Below are 21,273 nucleotides of genomic sequence, written 5' to 3'. Positions count from 1 at the left end.
CTTAGTTGAAGGCAAGTTCAGAATTTCTCCACATAATCATTACATAGCTACTAGTCAATGTAAAACGTGCAATGTTCGTTCTTTTCCCACGATTCACAACGTACATATCACATACGTCTTTGAAACTAAGGGTTTGCAAATTATACTGTAGGTTTGAATGGACAGTTCACTGTATTTCGCTTGGTAAAGACAAAACTCAAACTATACTAAAATATCAGACAGTAAAAAAAGTTTACTTATTCCAATAGTCAGCTTGTCACGCTCGGTCCTTCGTTGTAGAATACTAACTAACTTGGTCTGCGCATGTGCAATGACGTAGCGTGGTGAACCAAAGGGTGAACTTCAACTTGAATTTGAGACGACAAGAATAACTCCGTTGTGTCAACTGTGCATTATAATTTCAGAGCGAAAACACATATATTTGTGTTATCTCAACAAAAGTATTGAACACTTTTAAGTTGAAAGTTCACTTGACCCAAAAACAGAAGTTGAGACAACAAAAAGAGGAAATAATTTTTTACAGTGTAACACACACTGAACCTGTCATGAAGAGGCCAAAATGATTGACCTGTCCCCCCCCAATCCAAATGGATGCAACTGCATTTATAGGCTAAGCCTAGGTCTACATGACGGGCCGCAAATAGGCTAAATAACTTAAAAAAAAAAAAAAATCCCGGAGGTCACCGGCATTTGCCCGGTTGTACAGATTATCAGTCCGAGCCTGGACACACACACGCATAAACACACACACACACACACATATAAAGACACATACATACACACACAGTAGACATGCAGGCATACACATGCACACACGCATGCACACACAGGCACGCAAACAAGCATACGCACGCACACTTACACAAACAAACACGCACACACACATAAAAACACACATGCAGGCACACACACAAGCGAACATACTGTACACACACACACACACATGCAGGCAAGTAGACACATGCACACACACACACTCCATAACCTCCACACACACGCAAGAGGAGGAGTACAGGAGCCTGGTGAAGGACTTTGTGCAATGGTGCAAACTCAACCACCTTCAACACTGCGAAGACCAAGGAGATGGTGGTAGATTTCTGCAGGTCTAAGCCCGCTCTGCTACACTGTAAAAAATAATAAGTAATGGTTACTTGAAAAAAGGGTGGAAACTCGTTGCCTTAAATAAGTTAAGTAAACAAAACTTTTCTCTTCCAAGTTATGTTTACTTGATGTCTACAAGTAATGCTTACTTAGAAGAAGTTATCCTTACTTAAGACTTTAAAGTTCTGGTTACTTACTTCCAACTAGTAAAAGTTTACTTCATGCCCCTCGAGTAAAGCTTACTTGAAACGAAGTTGTATTTACTACTGTTAAATGAGTTACCCTTACTTTGAGTTGTAAAGGGTACTTTATGTTGGACAGTAAAGTTTACTTGCAGAATATACACAAATAGTTGGCACTATTAGATTAGATAACTTTATTGTCATTTTGCAGAGTACAAGTACAAAGACAACAAAATGCAGTTTGCATCTAACTAGAAGTGAAAAGAAAAGCAGAAAAATGCAATGTGATATACAAAGACAGGTGGTGCATAGACAGGATAAGAAATATGCGGTGTAAACAGTAGTATACAGTTGGTTTTACAGAAGGTGGTTTTAGAGTAATATAAATTATATATAAATATGTGCAATGTATTAGCAGAATAAATATGGATATTCGGTATGAACCATATAGACATATATGTACAGTATACAGCTATGTGCAGTGTGGTAACAGTACTGTAGTGCAGAAACAGTAACATTATAACAGTAGTAAGAATACGTGTATGTGCAGGATGAATAGTATGAAGAGCAGTAGAAAATGCCATGTATAAGTGTAATTACAGTATGTACATTTGTAAATAAATAGAACACTATGGGTGGGATAGGGCAATTGTCGCGGGGGTGGGTGTCCCCGTCAAGGTTTCCATAGTCATGGTGGACACCTCAACAGGCACAGGCAAGGAGGCATCGGGCGGGGGCTTAGTTGGTTGGTTGTCACCGGGATGCAGAGCTCTTCAGTAGGGTGACAGCCGCGGGGAAGAAGCTTCCTCTGAACCTGCTGGTTTGGGTGCAGGGGAGACCTGTAACGCCTCCAGAGAGGGAGTGGGGTGAACAGTCTGTGGTTGAGGTGAGAACAGTCTTTGATGATGCTGCGGGCCTTACGCAAGCATCACTTGCCCTGGATGGCCTTGATGGAGGGGAGTGAGGAACCCGGTGATGCGTTGGCCAGTTTTCACCACCCTCTGCAGTTTTTTGGGTCGTATTCTGGTGTAACCTCCATGTTTCAATCAGTAGTGTTTGAGCAACTGACTTCTGACTTCACATCCAAACAAGCACAACTTACATGTCCAGTTCATTGCTCTGCATTTTCAGTTTTCCAACTGCAAAAAGAAAAAGAGGGCAAAATTATTATCAATATGCATCTATTGGCCATGTTTAACTAAAACAGCTGATTAAGTTTATCACATTAAATGTTCATTTAAATTATTTCTCCAGAGACCTAATTAATACTGTTAAGCTAAAAATATTATGATTTGGCAACTTAATTTTCTCTATTGCTTCAGGCCTAGTACATTTATCACAATAGAATTTAAAATGTCAATCATACGTTGGAATTATATGACGCCATTTTGCACCTCAATAACGGCACATTCGTTCAAATTCCACACACTGCAACCTAAGTCCTCTTGCTAAATCACAACGAAAGATTTTAGATAAAAGACCATGGCTTTCTCAGTCAGTAAGGTTATGAGTCCAATTATCCTAATTGTTTTATCAATACAGTAGGAATATCGACGTAAAAACCATACACAGTTTAATCTGTACACGTTTTGAATCAACTTAGCATGCTAGCAAGGCGTTTCTCATGAGAAATGGCTAACGTTAGAACTAAACTTCATTAAAGAGAGCTCATGAAGACAACTGTTATTGGCAAATTTATACAGCCTAGTTCTAGACCCCAGGCGCCACCACTTCCTCATAACTTCGATAACAAAAATATCAAAGGGCTTGAATACCTAGAATATTTGTTTTCTGCTCTGCATGGTCTGAGGCAGTGTTAACTCGCATAGCTGCTATCAGTTAGCTGCAAACTGTTAGCAGCTAGCGCATATATCGGCCACTTAGCAAGTTGAACTTAACATTACCCCAGCTGTTAATGAAACCGAATGTACAGTTTTGCACAAATGCTGTTAGTTCAACCTATACTGTAAACATTTGACACATTAATACATACTGTAAACTTACCGGACAGAGCAAAGTCACTGGTGAAGCTGCGTTACACTCCCATCCCGAAAGTCAGCCACACCGTAACACTGCCGACCGTTGGCTGTGGAATCCAGAATGCTCCCTCTGCTAACTGTGCGTGTGTGCACTGCGTGAGTCCAGTTTACTCAGGTCTGAGTTGTGAAGCTTACTCGTGTATCTCAAGTTTTAGACCCCATTGTTGCAAGTTCGGCACATTACTAATGTTGCTCTAGTAAGAACACTAGGTCAGCCTATAGTAAGTAAAGTATACTTGTGTTACTGCAGTAAGATGTAGTGTTATTTTTTACAGTGTACCAGTCTCCATTGATGGGGTCAATGTGGAGGTGGTAAACACCCAATAAGTATCTGGATTTACACCTGGACAATAAACTGGACTGGTCAGCCAATACTGAAGCACTCTAAAAGAAAGGGCAGAGCAGGCTGTACTTCCTGAGGAGGCTGCGGTCCTTCAATGTCTGCAGCAAGCTCCTCAGGATGTTTTACCAGTCTGTTGTTGCCAGCGTCCTCTTCTATGCTGTGGTATGCTGGGGAGGAAGCACAAAGCTGGGTGACTAGACAGGCTAGACAGGCTGGTAAGGAAACCTGGCTCTGTCGTGGGAGCTGAACTGGAGTGTATCACTTCAATATCAGATAAAATGACCCTGAACAAACTGATCAACATCTTGGACAATGACTGTCATCCACTCCACAGCACTATAACAAAGCAGAAGAGCTTGATCAGCTGGAGACTTCACTCACTGCCATGCACAACTGATAGACTGAGGAAGTAATTTGTCCCCAGGGCCATAGAACTCTTCAATGCTTCTATAAAGGGAAGAGGAGAGATAGACTTCTGCCTCTCCACCTTCTCCATGTTTGTGTACTGACTGTCCACTGGCCTACTGTTTTACTGCTACACTGTTTACAGGCTATATTAGCACATATGCACAACCCCTCCATCCCTCCCACAGCCTGGATTGTGGCCTTACTTAGTACATAATACTTAATATTTGACCAATGGCTGTAACCCTATTACTTCAACCTATTCTTGCACTGCTATAGTTTTTTTATTACTATGTCTACATTATTCTCTTATATGTCCATATTTATTTTATGCTGATCTCTAGACTTTCTTGCACTGTTGCACTGTTGGACTTACTTATTTGCACTTACTTGACACTCTCATAGAGCACCTTACCATGCATACAGAATTACAGACTCAGTCCCTGCCCTGTCACTGCAAGCGCCTCATGCGTATTCATCCTTAAGCACGTTATGTGGATATTTGATTTAGTAGTTTTTTTTTATCTTCTACTGTCTTTATTGTTCAGTGTTATATATATATATAATTTTTTATACTGTAAGTGTTATGTTGTGTGTGATGTCTGTATGCTACTGAGACCTTGAATTTCCCCTTGGGGATCAATCTATCTATTGATCTATCTATATTTAAACACGGATTCCCTGGCAGGTGTAATAGAAAGAAACAAAATTCCAGTGGATATTTCACGTCTTCTCAAAGACTGGCGGCTGTTAAGAGTGTTGAGAGTTAAGTTTTTGCCAAAAAAAATAAAAATAAAGCCAAAACACGTCAGTGATTTTAAGAAGCCTAAGGAAGATTTCCTTAAATCCTGATGACTAGTAAACCATTTTTGTAGAAAAGCAATTAAAATGGGAAAAGTCATAATTTATGAACCATATATTACAGATACTTTCAGTGGCTTTAATCAAAGTAACATTACGTTTACTTATAAGTGTACATCTCGCTTTTTATTATGACCGCCGCTAGCGAAGCGGTCATATAGGGATTGTCAACGTTTTTTTTTGTTTTTTTTCCGTCATCTACTTCCTGAATTTTTGGTCAACGATACCCGGGACACCGAACCACCAGGGCACATGAAATTTGGTGGGTATGTAGCCCCACTAGACTTTTACGGAAAAATTTCGTTTGGTCCCCAGGGGCCACTCCCCCTCCACGCTGGGCCCCCCGAAACCCAAAAAATGCAGTTTTTCCTAAATAATACCTGAACCGTGGCACAGAGGATGAATAAATGTTTATGGTATGTTGGTCTCAAGGGCCCACATCAACCTAGCCCATAATCACTCATTTGTGATTTGCACCCCCCCACCCCGGTAAAAAATGAAAATGCAATGCAATATCATTCTGCTTTAATCGCCCCTCTCTTCAGTTAATATGTTCAGAACTGCACCAAATTTTATGTGTATGATAAACCTGACATTCTCTGGGGGTATGCCAAGTTTCGTAGAATTTCATCCATGGGGAGGGTCTAAAAAAATTAAGTTATGTGTACATTTAGTGACTGTACACTCATTGGCCTGTAGATGGTGGTGCACACATATACACACGCACGCACACACCCAGACACGTATACCATCAGTATTCACAATTAGAACGGCCGATACATAATTACAAATTCAGCAGGATTAAAGGAAAACCAAATATTCATCATAATAATAATTTGGCTGCATTTCCAGTATTGGCGTCACATAGTCGTTTGTCCACTAGACACTACGCTTCCTACAAGGACAAGACTGTACAGTAGTTTACCGCAGAGAACGTCTAATAAGGGTAGGATGCTTTCTGCATGACATGTAATTCCCATTTTCTCTTGAAGCCAAAATAAATCTGAGAATGTTTATCAGACATGCTTGTTTTTACTGCAGGTAGGCTACGTTAATCCTATCAATAGCAGGTAAAATAATGTTAATGTTACCGTTAGCATGGTTGAGTGATTGAGGCCGATTTGATTATTGATGTATTTGTAGAAAACCATAAATGCGTTTATAGGCTACCAAGCAAATTGATAACAGCACTAATTGTATCTTTCGACTGTCATCTCATTTGCTTATGACCATAACCTAGGCTACTAACAGGAGCTAAGTGAGTTAGCTGCTACGTGATGGTTTTCTAATGGAAATATGGCTCAGATAAAGCATATGAGTCAACGTTCATTCCCAAACATCCATATAGGCTACTTCAATCCTCTATTTTCAAAGGTGATTCAAGTAAGGAAGAGCATGGCTCAAAGTAAAGTAACTGAAACTACATAAATTCGTCAAAGTGAATCATTTGTGCATTATTCACTCGCCGCAACGTAGATTTATTAAGGCACCTGTAGATCTACATCTCCAAAAATGCGTCAGCCTGTAATGTACATTTAAACCAGATGTTTTAGAGCACACTTTGAGATGTATTCAGGGCAGGGCTGTACCTACACATATTTGTTGCACGTGCTACAAAAATCATTCTTTGCGATGGATGATTTAGTACCAACGTTACACTGGTCAGATACAGTTTTGCCTATGGCTACCGTGATACTGAGGCGCTTTTTGTTGGTTCGAAGTGCGTGTTTAGGGTGTGAGAGGGGAGTCGATGTGCTTTGATTCCAGCTTGGTAGTTGGAGTCTATGCGATTAAAAACACGTGTGTGTGAAGTATCTAAACAATGATAACGCTTTAATTATGGCTGCTTTAGCCACAGACTTCGAGCTACTGTACAGTGAGTTGGGTTCCATTTAGAAGTGTCCACTTCATTCACCCTTTCCGTGATTCACACAGCTACGTGAATGTATTAGCCTAGCCTACTACTGATATGCAAAACTACTAACTTTTTAACCCAGCTTAAGTCCGCTTGATACTGTAAGCCATTGGTTCCCAAAGTAGATTTTCTTTGGGTCGCCAGCATAGCCTAGTGACAATTTGTGTTGTAGGCATACCTTATATAGCTTATAGTTTGTTAACAGCCAGGGGTTTGTCCCTCTATGCATTTTTGTATTTAGAATAGCCCTGAACCCGGGGGGCGAACACGTCGCAGGGGGGGCGCCAGTGCGTGGATATCTCAATCGCAAAATTAAACAATAGTATTTCTATCGGGCGACTACCATGGACTAGGCTGGGTGAAAATCAAAGGATTGAGCTTGGTCTGGCGAAAGCCACACTAACCATGGACCTCATAGTTGCAAAATGCAAGGGAACATAAATCAGCATATTATTTGCACAAACAATAACGGACAGTAGCTCTTCAGCTTGGCCCGTTAAAGCAACACCAAAGAGTTTTTTGTACCTTAAAATAATGTTTCCAAAATCGTTTCAGTGGTTCATCAACTCGTAACAGGGTGAACAGCAATTCTGCATTCGCTTCGCGGCCCTCTATCGGCTATAACCGCACTATGTACGTTTGCCAGATCGGGTAGCGGATCTGTAGTTCGATGGAATGAGACATAAGAAACTACAAATTTGACTTGCATCTGATGTCGCAATACATCGTACTTTTATAAGTCATGCAAAATATTCTACCTTGTCTGTGGACATTGTTATTTGCAAAGCCGGTGCTGGATAAACAAATAGTGTGCGTGCGACAGAGGGAAAGTTCTTTGGTGTTGCTTTAAAATGTGTATGAACAGTCTCGCAACGCATTTCATGAAGGCCCTTTTGGACATGTCAGTTATTTGCACCACTGGGTAAAACGGCATTTTGTTTTAGACTACTGGTATTTAATTTGTGCATTGACAATAAAGCTGAATGTCATATGAACTAGATGACTAAAGTTATGAATATGTAGAAGAAGAAACATTCACAAAAATCCATGACATGACCTCTCTTCTTGATAGCTGTTGAAAACTGCATGGAACTGACAGGGATTGTTTTGTTTAATAATAAATAAATAAATACATTATGCTGCTACCTTCTGCTTTTCCCAAATACAATGTAGCCTACAGGTGTACCTTTCATCAGTCCAGTTGCAATGGATGGACTGCCCTACTTGTGATTGTTTAGAGATTTTAAAGGTTTTATAACAATGCTACAATTTTTTTGGCAAGTGCTACAAATCTATTCACCTTTGCAGCGCCAGTAGGCAACTTTGTGTGCGGAATGTGTGCAAAACACACATTCCAAACAAGTATACACAAACGTTTCAAGAGTGGGGGATGGAGTAGAAGATGGAGACAAATTCATTAATATGATTTATTTTCGCGGAATGGATGTACAAGACTGAGCGGCGGTCATATGTTGTACCGATATGCGGTACATCTAGTTCTCAAAGGTAGACTGAGCAGACTAGACTGACGTCAGCGCTGTCTGACTCGAGCAGCCCTGGCTCCACTGCTGTACTGTATGTGCACGAGGATCGAGAAAAAGGGGATAGGAGCGCGCAACGAGAGGGAGGAAGAAGAAAAAAACGTCCCAGCACGCTTGCGGAACGGGGTCACGAACTATGACCTTTCACAGATGAAAAACATAAACAAATACTTTTCATTAACCCGACTTCCAAAATCTACGTTGTTTAATCTTACAGGTAAGATGTTTATCGACTTGCAGCAGAGCTCTTTTGTAACCGAATTGTGTTAGCAAGAAAAACGAGGATTATTACTTGTGCTAGCAGGCTACATTGCTATTCTTGTGAGACATGGATAGCCCGGAAAACTCAGACTGGAGAAGGATGTCTAGGACTGCTGTCAGAATGCCTCAGATTTTCGACAACAGCGTCAATGTAGTTATCAAAGGGCCTTCGCTGTTTTCCTCACCGTAAACACAAGCAGTTCGTTCGTGTCATGACTTGCTACTGACAAATATATGCTAGGAACCACATGTGCAACAAAAAGCTGCCTTCAACGCTACTTATTAGCTTAACGGCTAATAGGCTAGCCTAGCCTTCGCGCAAATGAACCCGACCCTTTTACCTTTGCCATCTCGGGGAAAGGGGCTGGTTTAGTGAGAAGCGAATGCATTAAGAGCGAGTCGAACACATAGCCGTGTGTGTGTCAGCTCATTAATGGAGTGAAACGTTATAAATCACGCCGATCGAATCGGATAAAATTAATTTTACTTGCATTGTTTAATGGCTGCCTAAGGTATCGCTGGCTCATAGCCAAATTCTCCATTTTGTTCCGTGTTTTTTCTTCGCGGCTGTCTTTCGACGCCCCGGATTGACTTCAATTCACCCTATCAAAAATGTCCCCCGTTAATCAATAATTAATGTAATCAGTGCAGTGTTAAATGCAATTGCAAATATAACGAATGTTGCACAGGTGTATATTCAAGATACATAGTTGTAGGCTCAGCTGCAAATTAAATGTTAGTCCTTCACGCAACTCTATCGTTAGCTTATTTCTTTTTAAAATCATGTCTGTCAGATGAATATTAAATGACTTTAACATTTGACATTTGGCCTGCCTCCCAAGATAGTTGGAGAATGTTGTCAGGTTTTTTTTTTTTTTTTTTTCAGTGTGACCTTGTGCCCTGTTAGTGGGCGTTGCCCTGTCGTTTTGCAGAAACAAACCTCTCATGTGTTTCTAGAACAGCATGTCAACAGTATTAAACGTCTTCGTTTTCTTTTTTCTAAAACATCGCGTTTACTGAACAGTTGTGTTCCCTTCAAAGCAAGTTTTGTCTTTACAATTTGGTCGTAGATGAAGCATACAAAATCATTGCGACCCTTACAGTGCATCCAGAGTGGTGACATACAGCTGAGGCAGTCTTATCAGGCTAGTCATGTCTTCAGCACTTAATAGAGTTCAGATCTGATGCCATCTCACTGGTTGAACGTTTAGGAAAGCTCAGGAAACTGACTCATAAAACTGACTCTTAGTCTGTCAGAAACCCTCAACTACTTAAGTGTCCTCACACCATTGATGTTTGCTGTGTAAATATGCACTGTATCTCAACCACATGCTTATCATTCCCACCTACTGTATGTGTCCATCTCACAGATGTGGCTGGAATCACGCCACTCCCACACAACTCATGACACTACATCACCATGACAACCAACATGGAGGTGCTCACTCAGCAGATAGTGGCCACTGATCAGGTTGCTGAGGTCAGTGTGTGTGTGTGTGTGTGTGTTACATGAGTGTTTCTAATTGTGTGTAGGTATTTGTTGGTCATGGTTCTGCTATGAAGCTATGTGAGCTGTGGGTATCTCAGCTCTCTGTGGTTGTAATAACAATGCACGTAATAATATGATGGTGTCCCTGTGTAATAGAGCTATATGTTTCATAGCTGATTCAGTCTTTGGTAGCCATGGAAACACGATGCTTGACCTTTCAAGATGTTCAAATTGTGCACATTTACACATTTAGCCATTGGTAGTGTGTGTGTGTGTGTGGTATTTTTTTGTTGTTGCACTGCTGGGATGTTTTTAGTTACAGTAAAGATGTGTGTGTGTGTGTGTGGGTACAGACGTCTCCTTCAGATTCCTCCGTTATGAGTGACTCCCCACAACGGATCCAGATCATCTCCACTGACTCTATAGTCAGTACACCTCAACGTATACAGGTACACACACACACCCTTACATCAGCTCATTTCAATTTATGGAGTTCATAAATTCATCTCACATTATGGTCAGTACACCTCAACGCATACAGGTATTCACACACACACACACACACACACACACATACCTACACACTCAAACACATGTCAGCTCATTTCAACTCATTGAGTTATCTCACATTATGGTCAGTGCACAGCATTGCACACCCACCAGGATGCATGGACAATTTCAGGTACACTCATACACTCTATACATAATTATAACCATCAAATAAACCCTAGTGCATTCAGTTTGGGGCAACATTTTTATTTTTAAAATACATGTTTTTGCACTCTTGACAACATTGAAGGTGATCATGTGTTTGATTTAATTTAATGAATGCAGTCAGTCTTGATCTCCCTCTCTTTTTGTTCCTCCGACAGATTGTGACTGACCAGCAGACAGGTCAGAAGATCCAGATAGTGACCACTGTGGACCCTACATGCAACCCCAAGCAGCAATTTATCCTGGCATCGCCTGATGGCACTGGGGCCAGTAAAGTCATCCTGGCATCGCCGGAGAGCCAGAACGCTAAACAGCTCATCTTTACCACTGCAGACAGCCTGATGCCTGGCAGAATACAGGTACAGCCTCTGGTTGTGGTCATCATAGCAACTGCCCATAACAACCATAGAAACAAATGTAACCACTTTACCCAGTACAACTATTGCCTCAACCACACTCAGAGTGTGAACTAAGTAATTTTGTTTTCATCACTGAGCTGGTATTCATGAATTGATTCCTGGATCATTACCTATCCAAAATAGATAGAAGTTTACATTTAGGGCCCTATTTTGATGCTCAGAAACGCAGCGTGTAGCGTATTCTTATCACGATGCAAAGAGTATTCCTATCTAACACTCAAATTTTTCGCCATGCGCTTCTCTTTTATTAAACAATGCGCCCAGGGGTGTGGCAATTAACGACCTAAGGTGTGGTCTAGCGCATTATCTAAAAATCGCTATCTTACACCATCTAAAAAGCATTACGCCACTGACCAAGAAAAACCTGGTCTATAGCGAAATTCACATTAGAAGCATAGCTGAATACGCACTGTCACAAGATGTCTGCAGGATAGATGTCCTTAGGTTTTAGGTCATTCGAACATTACTGGGGTAAATGTTGCTTTTTTCAGGCTATGTTTTCGATGTTAACCCATTGTCAGTCAATAGTGAAAGCAATTAACTGTGTAGAACTGTTTTGTCGTTGACTATGACACCACGGTGAAGTTAGTTTCACTTGAGTTAACTCTTGCCTATTTTAACTCTTGCCTATGAGTTAAAATAAAAGTGCACATCAGGGCTCTACACTAACATTTTTTTCCAGGAGCACTTGTGCGCCCAAGTTAAAAAACTTAGGAGCACAGACAAAAATTTGGGCGCACAGTCACTTCTGTACTTAACTTACACATAATCTAACATTACACTGCAGCTAACAGTTAAACATGCCAGTGCACCAATTGCGAATATTAAAAATGACTGACAACATTTAGGCTACAGGAAACAGGATTTTAATCTTTATTTTCCTACTTTGGTGCCTACTTTATTTTCAGTCTGTTCTATTTTCCTACATTTTGTTAATGTAAAATAATATTGCCATATTTGCATTTAGCCTGTATATCAAGTATCCTGCCAAATGTAGGCTAATTTATTTATTTGTGAATCCATCTGTAGCTAATCCAAATATGCCCATGGTGACCTATCTGACTGCATATTGCCTAATACTACTACTAAAACAGTCAATTTTCTCTTCCACAAAACCCAACATAGGCCATCAAGGATATATATTTTTTTTTTATCCTTTTTTTTTTTTTTTTTTAAATATCTGCATTGATGGGGGCAGTAGGCAAACGTTAGGCCTACTTTCGTTTTGCACTTCAGCTTGTATTCGGTGTAAACAAACAAACATGCGTGGAAGCCTGGAGTTGTCAGTAGCGTTCTACCTTTGAACAAAATGGGAGTATTACGGGAGGCTACTTTTGTGCCTGTTCGCTACAGCTATATTTTGCATATTGCAGCCAATACGTCAACTGGGATAAAAGGCATGTTAGGTTACCTTTTCTTCTCTCACTGCATTCTCAGAATCTCATCCTGTTCCTCCTAAATCCGATGAATTCGGTGGATAGAAGAACTAATTTTTTCAATCTTTGCATCTTGGCTGGCTAGTCTAACTTTCCACTTTTTCTGCGCGCTCTTGGATTTGATAGAAGCGACTACTAGCGAGTCACAACGAGAAATTGCTAACGTTGATGGGAGGTGTAGTTTTTATGCTGCATTCGCGACGTGATTCTATGGTTTGCACATGTTTCTCGATGTTGCAGTGTATTTTGTAGACAAACATTGACATGGTTAGAAGTCATTCGCACCAGTGCGCCTAAATATTTTTTGCACTCGCACGCCATCATTTTTACTTGCATGTGCGAGTGAAATGGGCGCACTGCAGAGCCCTGCACATGCATATAGGTTATACTCTGCTAGGTTTTAGTAAAGCATGGTTTAGTGGAATACCTGTTCCATACGGTCTCACGTGTAAGCAGATTCCTTCAAATGCACCGCTGACTTTCAAAATACCCTGCGCTGTTTGAAGTTGTGCTGCTTGCTGTTAAAGGGTATGACAGATGTCATTCTTATTGGTTTAAAGGATGTTACGCCCAAAACACACCCATGACTGATTAAGAAACATAAGAGCCGCCTTTTTGCGTCAGGCGCACAACTTTTGATAACAAAACCACCCCGAATGTGGACTGGACAAACCCCTAAATGTATTTACGCTATTCGCCAGTGACCATGTGTTTTAGATCCCCAAAATAGAGCCCTTATTCTTTTAGCAGACACTTCTATCCAAAGCGACTTACGTATGTCAATTATATTATTATCCCCGCAGCAACTTGGGGTTAAAAGTTGTATTAGCGATTTCAGGCCCAAAAAGGCCCAACTAACTTCATCAAATCTTTCCTAACGATCCGCTAGCTGTCTGCCCCATAAGCAGGCTGTCAAAAAAATGCGTCTCTGTAGGCAGCTTAGGCTCTGAGATCTGTACACAAAAACAATTGCAATCAACAAGGGTTGGCAACCCACTCGAAGGCAAAATAAAGTGTATCAACCAATAAACAACGAGATTTTAGGAGAGTTTTAATTGCACGGGAGGGAGGGGGAGGGAGTAGCAAGCTAGCTCTCTGTTTTGTTTGAACATCAACAGAAGTGACCCCGCTATCGCTGATACAACCTTTAAGTGTCTTGCTAAAGGGCATAGCGGTGGAAGCTGGGAATTGAACCCACAACTTTTCAGGCTACTGCATTTATGTACTGTATATATGTCACTGTCTGAATCCAATTACTTTGTGGGCCTGACCTTTCCTGTGCAGATAGTGGCAGATGCCGTGTCAGTGGAGAGGCTGCTGGGAAAGGCAGGAGACATGGGCCGGCCGCAGCCTGTGGAGTACTGTGTGGTCTGTGGAGACAAGGCCTCAGGTACACTCTATCCTTAAGATGTGAGCAACACACACACACGCACACACACATATATACAAGCAGCATAAATATACACATGTACAGACAGCACACTCAAAGGATGCTTGTGTTTGTTTGTCTGTTTTGTCATTTTTTTCACTGACACTGTGTGTGTGTGTGTGTGTGTGTGTGTGTGTGTGTGTGTGTGTGTGTGTGGGGAGGCATTATGGGGCAGTCAGCTGTGAGGGCTGTAAGGGTTTCTTCAAGCGGAGCGTCCGTAAGAACCTAACCTACAGTTGCCGCAGCAACCAGGACTGCATAGTCAACAAGCACCACCGAAACCGCTGTCAATTCTGCCGTCTCAGGAAGTGCCTGGAGATGGGCATGAAAATGGAGTGTGAGTCTTGCACACACAGAGACACATGCACCTGTAAGAATGGCCACACAGAATACATAGCGTCTCATACTTGGTGTGTGTGTGTGTGTGTGTGTGTGTGTGTGTGTGTGTGTGTGTGTGTGTGTGTGTGTGCGCACGCGCAGCCGTGCAGAGTGAGAGGAAGCCAGTGGATCTTCCGAGAGAAAAGCCGGCCAACTGCGCTGCCTCCACAGAGAAGATCTACATCCGCAAAGATCTGCGGAGTCCACTCATCGCCACGCCAACCTTCATCACTGATAAGGATGGCGCACGGTACTTACACTTATACGTACTTAAACACACACACACACACACACACACGTTTCTTGGTGTTTTATGCCCCCAACGTTGTCTTTAAGGCAGCGCTGCCTGGAAGTCACTAGGATTAGGCATGGGTTAGGGTTAGGGTTAGGTTTAGGATTAGGTGCCTTTAAGTCAGCGGTGGCAGCACTGCCCTGGAAGACGACATTGGGGGCATAAAACACCATCGAGCCACACGCACGCACAATGCCACAACAAAAATGTGTGTGTGTGTGTTTTGATTTGCTGATTTGCTGATTTTACCTGTTGGTTTTCCTTGTAGTTCAGGTCTGCTGGACCCCGGTATGCTGGTGAACATCCAGCAGCCTCTCATTCAGGCTGATGGCACGCTACTCCTGGCTACTGACACCAAGGTACACTGGAGGAAAACTCAATCAGTTGGGGGGAGCTGTAGCGTACCGTAGTGTACCGCACCACGAACGGGCTCATTGCCCACAGGAGCGCAGGTTCTAATCCGGCTTGAGGTCATTCCCAAAACGCACTTCCCATCTCTCTCGCACTCATTTTCTGTCATCTCTTCACTGTCCTAATTGAGTAAAGGCGGAAAGGCCCAAAATGTAACTTAAAATAAGTAATCAGTTGCCACACAGTGTTTGTCTTAAAATACAACAAAGCCAGAGTTTCATTTTTCCCCACTTTTCAATCTCGACAGGGAGAGTCCAATCAGGGTGACCTGGGAACGCTCGCCAATGTTGTGACATCACTTGCAAACCTGAACGAATCACTCAACAATGGAGATTCTGCCGATTCACCGCAAGAGGATCAGTCTACTGAAATCACACGGTGTGTGTGTACAGGATGAAACATACATTAAAGCGTTGAGTAATGTGCATTTATTGTGTGTGTGTGTGTGTGTAAACATAGATAAAGTGTTGACGCATAGCCTGAAATGTGTGTGTGTGAGTGTTAATGTGTATTTTTTGTGTGTGTGTGTTGGCAGTGCCTTTGACACGCTGGCTAAAGCTCTGAACCCCAGTGAGGTCGGAGGAGGGCAGAGCCTGGGGGAGGCGGATTGTGTGGGCGGAGCCACCATTCAGGTGATCAGTAGGGACCAGGTGACGCCCATCATTGAAGTGGAGGGGCCCCTGCTCACAGACACCCACGTCAGCTTCAAGGTGGGAGAAACATAAATGATGACCAGTCTCCAATTAAGACTCCAAACAGTCTTCGATAGAGTATCGAAGTGTGACGTTGCGCTTCCATGCAGCGTCACTGGATCTAAACAAACTTTTGAAGTGTCATCGACAGCATATACATGTGACATCGTGTCTTTCTCATACATTGTTTTTCAAATGTAGGCTATAGCCGTTTAAATGTGTTTTACCTGCTCAGCAGCAGCTTAGCCACACAGCACAATTCCCTGCCAGGTGTAATAGTAAGAAACAAAATCCCAGCTAATATTTTAAGCCTTATCAAATGCTGACTGGCTGTTAAGAGTGACGTTTTTTGCCCCAAAAATAAAGCCAAGACACGTCCATGAATTTAAGGATTTTAACCGCAAGAAAGCCACCGCTATGGTCACCACTATTATTAAATTGGTTTGTTTAGATCCAGTGAAATTGCTGCCTTGACAACGCTACGTCATGGCTTCGGTACTCTTTTCTATACAATTATGAAAACAACATAATGGCAACACATCAATTATTTTGCTATATTCTGTGTTGCAGCCATTTTCTTGTTTTGTCTTTAGTTATGAATTTATAGCACCCCTTCACTTTACAGTGGCAATTGTAGAATTATTTTAAACAGCATTTGCACATTTGTACATTTGTTTTTCAGTTTAAGTATTGATCACTCAGTATTGATCAAAATAATCGTGATTTAAACAAAATGGCACAAGTGTTAGTGGCAGTGGTAGCAGATATCGAATCTGTGATTCAACCGTAGGCATGAGGCTTTTTCACAAAGCTGTTGTAAAATCTAGATATAGAGATGCAATCAAATTTGAACACTGCTCAATAATTTATTATCAATAAAAAAAAACTTAATTAGCTGAAATGTAAATATATAAATAGACTGAAACTGATCATTGTGTTCCCCTTTGTCTGTCTCTCTAGTTGACGATGCCCAGTCCAATGCCAGAGTATCTGAATGTTCACTACATCTGTGAGTCTGCGTCCCGCCTGCTTTTCCTCTCTATGCACTGGGCACGCTCCATACCAACATTTCTCGCTCTTGGGTGAGAGCTCCGACACTGACTGTGTGTGTGTGGGTTTGTGTGTAAAGAAAGTTGTTTGGGTACTAGATAGTCAGGCATGTACAGACATTCTCAGAGTCATACCCTCTGCTCTGCCTGTGAGTTTTGATCTGTAAATCTGTGTGTGTGTGTGCTGCAGACAGGAGTGTCACACGGCGCTGGTACGGGCGTGTTGGAATGAGCTCTTTACGTTGGGACTGGCACAGTGCTCACAGGTCATGAATCTCTCCACCATCCTGGCAGCAATCGTCAACCACCTACAGACCAGCATCCAGGATGGTAAGTCGGCAGTATACTGTGCCACTTGTAGGTCCAGTGGTGTAAATTGACGGGAGAGAGTTTTGATCACTGGGCCCAACTTCCATAGACCTCACTGAGTCAGCAGAATTACAAGGATAGGGGGCAACTGGCTACAGGGCCCGTACCACATATGGGCCCAAGTGCCCACAGGGACCCAGGTTTGAGTCTGACCCGGGTCATTTCCCGATCCCACTCCATCTCTTTCTCCTCTTCATTGTCCTGTCATAATAAAGGCAAAAAGCCCAACAAAATATAGTTTAAAAAAAAAAGAACCTAATCAGTGCTATAATGATGATGCTAATTAGGCATTTGTCTAGATAGATAGATAGATAGATAGATAGATAGATAGATAGATAGATACTTTATTGATCCCCAAGGGGAAATTCAAGACTAATTGACGCAGAGAATGCAAAGATTACTAGTGACTCCTTTGACGGCAGATGCAGACACAGAAACATTCGATCCCCCCTCCAAGGACATATAGATACTCAGAAACAAAGTCATGTCATACATGGAGGAACACAGAGCACGGTTAAAGAAATATAAGAATATAAAATAAAAGATATAAAATAATAGTAAAGAAACATCATGAATATCAGACGTAGACATACATATAATGTACATACCAATAATGATTCTGGTTCATAATCCTTTCGCTCTGTGTTGTGCCTGTTATTGACCCTTGTTTGGTCTTCTTCAGAGAAGCTGTCTAGCGACCGCATCAAGCTGGTGATGGAGCACATCTGGAAGCTGCAGGAGTTCTGCAACAGCATGGGCAAGCTGGAGACGGATGGCTATGAGTACGCCTACCTCAAAGCCATCGTGCTCTTCAGTCCAGGTGAGTTTATACTTAAGCAATAAGCCCCGAGAGGCCATTCTATATCGTGAATATAGCACAGCTGAGGGGTGTTATAGCGAGCGAAGCGAATATTCCCAATATAGAACGGCCTCAAGGGGCTTATTGCTTTTATAAAACGGCTACCACATATAGGACATTAAAAATTGATACAAAATAAACAAATAATCATGAAATTTAAACGCTATTTCATCTACAAATGTCCATTCTTCCGCAGAGTCCCCATAGAATAGTTCCACCCCTAGTAGATTCTTATCGGAATTGTTGCTCAGCAACTTTAAATTGTAACCATTAACTGTGCATTCTAAACGCATTAATATAGAACGAAATGCGGTCTCAGCCGTGCTATATCTGGAAAATATACAACAGCATCGAACGCGATTCAACCAATCATAATCAAGGACCGGAACTATCCGTTTTATAACCTGCACTTAACTATTTAAACCCCTCCAGAGCATTAGCAAGGCTGTCATTCTTTTTTTATATTCTCAAACTGAAACAATAACTTCAGTAGATATGTAGTTGGGATTTTAAAGATGTAGTCATTAATCTTAACCCATTGCAAATTCAGCAAGATGAGGTTAAACTGAAGAGTAATTTAGCTTTGGTCCCATCATCCTTCAGTTGACTCATATGGTTCATGATCTATCTCACAGACCACCCCGGCTTGAGTAACAACAGCCAGATAGAGAAGTTTCAGGAGAAAGCTCAGATGGAGCTGCAGGACTATGTGCAGAAGACCTACCCAGAGGACACATACAGGTACTGTACCTGAATGTGATGTGCCACTTGAAGCTGTGAATATCAGTCAAATAAGTCAGCCTCTAAAACGGAATGTTCACCTTTTTGTCTTAACTGTGTGTGTGTGTGTGTGTGTGTGTGTGTGTGTGCACGTGCGTGCGTGCGTGTCTGTGTGTGTGTGTGCAGGTTGGCTCGAATCCTGATGCGCCTCCCTGCTCTGCGGCTCATGAGTTCCAGCATCACGGAGGAGCTCTTCTTTACAGGGCTGATTGGCAACGTGCCCATCGACAGCATCATCCCCTACATCCTCAAGATGGAGACCGCCGACTACAACAGCCAGATCACGGGCTCCAGCGCGTGACCCTCGTGACCCCCAGGTCACACGGGACCTCACTCTGAACCCACTGCCCTTTTGGCCTTAAAGTGCTTCAGTCCCACAAACCATGCTCTCCCTCATTCCAAACAGTGACCCTAATACAGTACATATTCCCTTTTTTTCTTTTTTGGTGGATGAATTTTATGTTTAATGTAAACACATTATGAAATTTTTACGGTAATCATGCTTTAATCTCAGTAGGCCATTTTGAGGCGTTTGTTCAAAGCCCTGACGCTCGGCCTGAATGTTCACTCAGAGAGATGCGTCACACTTCGTTTCATGTCCCGGAGCGTCGTGTTCCAGGAGCGCAGCGCTCTGCTCTCTCTCTGGGACTCTCGCGGCTCGAGTCTGGGCCGCAGCTGATGCCAGCGATTCGTTTTCTACGCTTCGTAGAATAAGCACTTACATCCCAAGCATTTATAGAAGACATTCATGGAAGCCTTTTGTTTGTGTTTTTTTCCCCTGCACATATGCCTTTTTTTACGTCTGGCTTGTTGAGGATATCCTCTTGCCTTCTGCCTGCTACTCTGCGCACGGTCAGCCAACTGAGACCCTGTAACACATGAACAATCCCTCTGTGTGGATAATCGGAGTCTCAATGAATGTCTTCACAAGACGTCTTCTTGGACTTGGTCTGTTTAGATAAACTGATCATCAAATGTCTTTGTTGCTGGCTCTGCTGAATATAATGTGGGTGGGTCTATGCAGCTGTCTGTCTTTTAGTCAGGTACAGCTCGCAGTTACTTCTCAGATAATGTTCGATTCCATACAGTAATTTTTTTCTCAAACTCTGAAGCCATTTTAGTTTGTACAATAATGAATCACCATAAGCCTATTCATATTACCACATAGAAGCCTGTTGTTGCAGTAGCCCCCTTACTTTCCCTGACAACTTTAAAAAAGTTGAAACCGAGATAGCCCTCTCATTTGATGTGGCTTTCAAAGTCCATCATAAGGAATTCATGTGAATGAGTCGTGGTCAGTAACACCAGAGGTCTGAATGTGATTACCCTGAGCCACCATAGATACACATGATCAGCAAGGCAGATAGTTCCATAAATGTGGAGGACTGGCTCCTCATTTTCCATGGGTGAGAGCCTAACGTCCACATAGCCTCAGTTCTCTGTTGTCATGACAATCATGTAGTCAATCTTCTGTTAGATTTCATTTTGTCTCTTGTGGTGTTCATATCCTCAGTCTGTCTGTGTGTGTGTGTGTCTGTGTGTGTGTAAGTGAGCAAGAGAGAAACTTCTTTCGGTTTTTTTTATCTCTGAATATGTTGCAGCTCTTAGATGTTTACAAATGTTGCCATTATTTCCCCTCAGGCATCATCTCTTGTTGTTTCCTGGAGGGGTTCTCCTCCTCCTGAAGAGCTTTTTGTTACCCTTCTCTGCCAGATCCAAATTAGTGGCCATAAGTCATCACTCAGTCCTTTCTGCATGTCAGCACATTTTATGTGGTCATGAAAGCCTGCTGACTGAGGAGGATTCAGAACTGATATCTAGCTTTGGCATCCCATGTCCTAGCAGTCTGATGTAGCCCAATCAAAAGTGTACTATAAGTACAGCTGTGTGCACTTATGTTCGAGGTGGACCTGTGAACACAAAACTTGTTTAATAATTTATAGGAGAAGAAAGATTATGTATGGCTAAACAAAAAACTTAAAATATGTCTTAATTTGAATATGAGTTGTACATTGAATATTACTTTAATCTTTGGGGTTAAAGATCTGTTTAAGACTGTTTATGAATAGATTGTTCTGTGAAATGTGCTTTTTATGTAATTTCCTAAATATGAATGCATGTTTTTGTTAATCTGGAGCTTTTATATGCCACATTATCAGGCTGTCTGACAATGAGCAGTGTTGTTTTTAGTTTGTAAATAGTGCATTGCGATGCATGGACTAGCTTATGCATTTTATGAAATGCTGTGAAACGTGGTCAAATGTGTGCTCCACTAAGATCGCCTCTGTAATTAAATGACATAAATGCA

At 41.9% G+C, this 21,273-nt stretch overlaps 2 protein-coding genes across 8 annotated transcripts in view; one reads left to right on the top strand and one right to left on the bottom strand.

Moving 5' to 3' along the window:
* LOC125295682 overlaps positions 1 to 9,495 on the bottom strand; it is a 16,793-nt gene extending 7,298 nt beyond the window's left edge. For 4 of the 7 annotated variants that reach the window (XM_048245046.1, XM_048245043.1, XM_048245044.1 and 1 more), the window contains exon 1: positions 237 to 308. The gene's annotated coding sequence lies outside the window, so the exon portion shown is untranslated. Of the gene's footprint in view, positions 1 to 236; positions 309 to 1,058; positions 1,095 to 8,989 lie in introns of those variants that run through there. The other 3 variants (XR_007193686.1, XM_048245041.1, XM_048245040.1) reach the window with 3 other exon arrangements.
* On the top strand, positions 8,356 to 21,273 carry nr2c2 (nuclear receptor subfamily 2, group C, member 2). The gene is made up of 15 exons (XM_048245039.1): positions 8,356 to 8,604; positions 10,019 to 10,128; positions 10,491 to 10,586; positions 11,010 to 11,210; positions 13,991 to 14,096; positions 14,293 to 14,472; positions 14,616 to 14,763; positions 15,074 to 15,164; positions 15,464 to 15,594; positions 15,752 to 15,926; positions 16,869 to 16,990; positions 17,148 to 17,287; positions 18,009 to 18,146; positions 18,821 to 18,926; positions 19,092 to 21,273. Exons 2-15 carry the CDS (start codon positions 10,069 to 10,071, stop codon positions 19,264 to 19,266), a joined length of 1,869 nt encoding a protein of 622 aa, XP_048100996.1. The 5' UTR covers positions 8,356 to 8,604; positions 10,019 to 10,068; the 3' UTR covers positions 19,267 to 21,273.

Source organism: Alosa alosa, chromosome 6, assembly GCF_017589495.1.
Source record: "Alosa alosa isolate M-15738 ecotype Scorff River chromosome 6, AALO_Geno_1.1, whole genome shotgun sequence".
NCBI lineage: Eukaryota > Metazoa > Chordata > Actinopteri > Clupeiformes > Clupeidae > Alosa > Alosa alosa.
The sequence above is the reverse complement of the archived record's forward strand: the minus strand, read 5'-3'. Positions and strand labels throughout refer to the sequence as shown.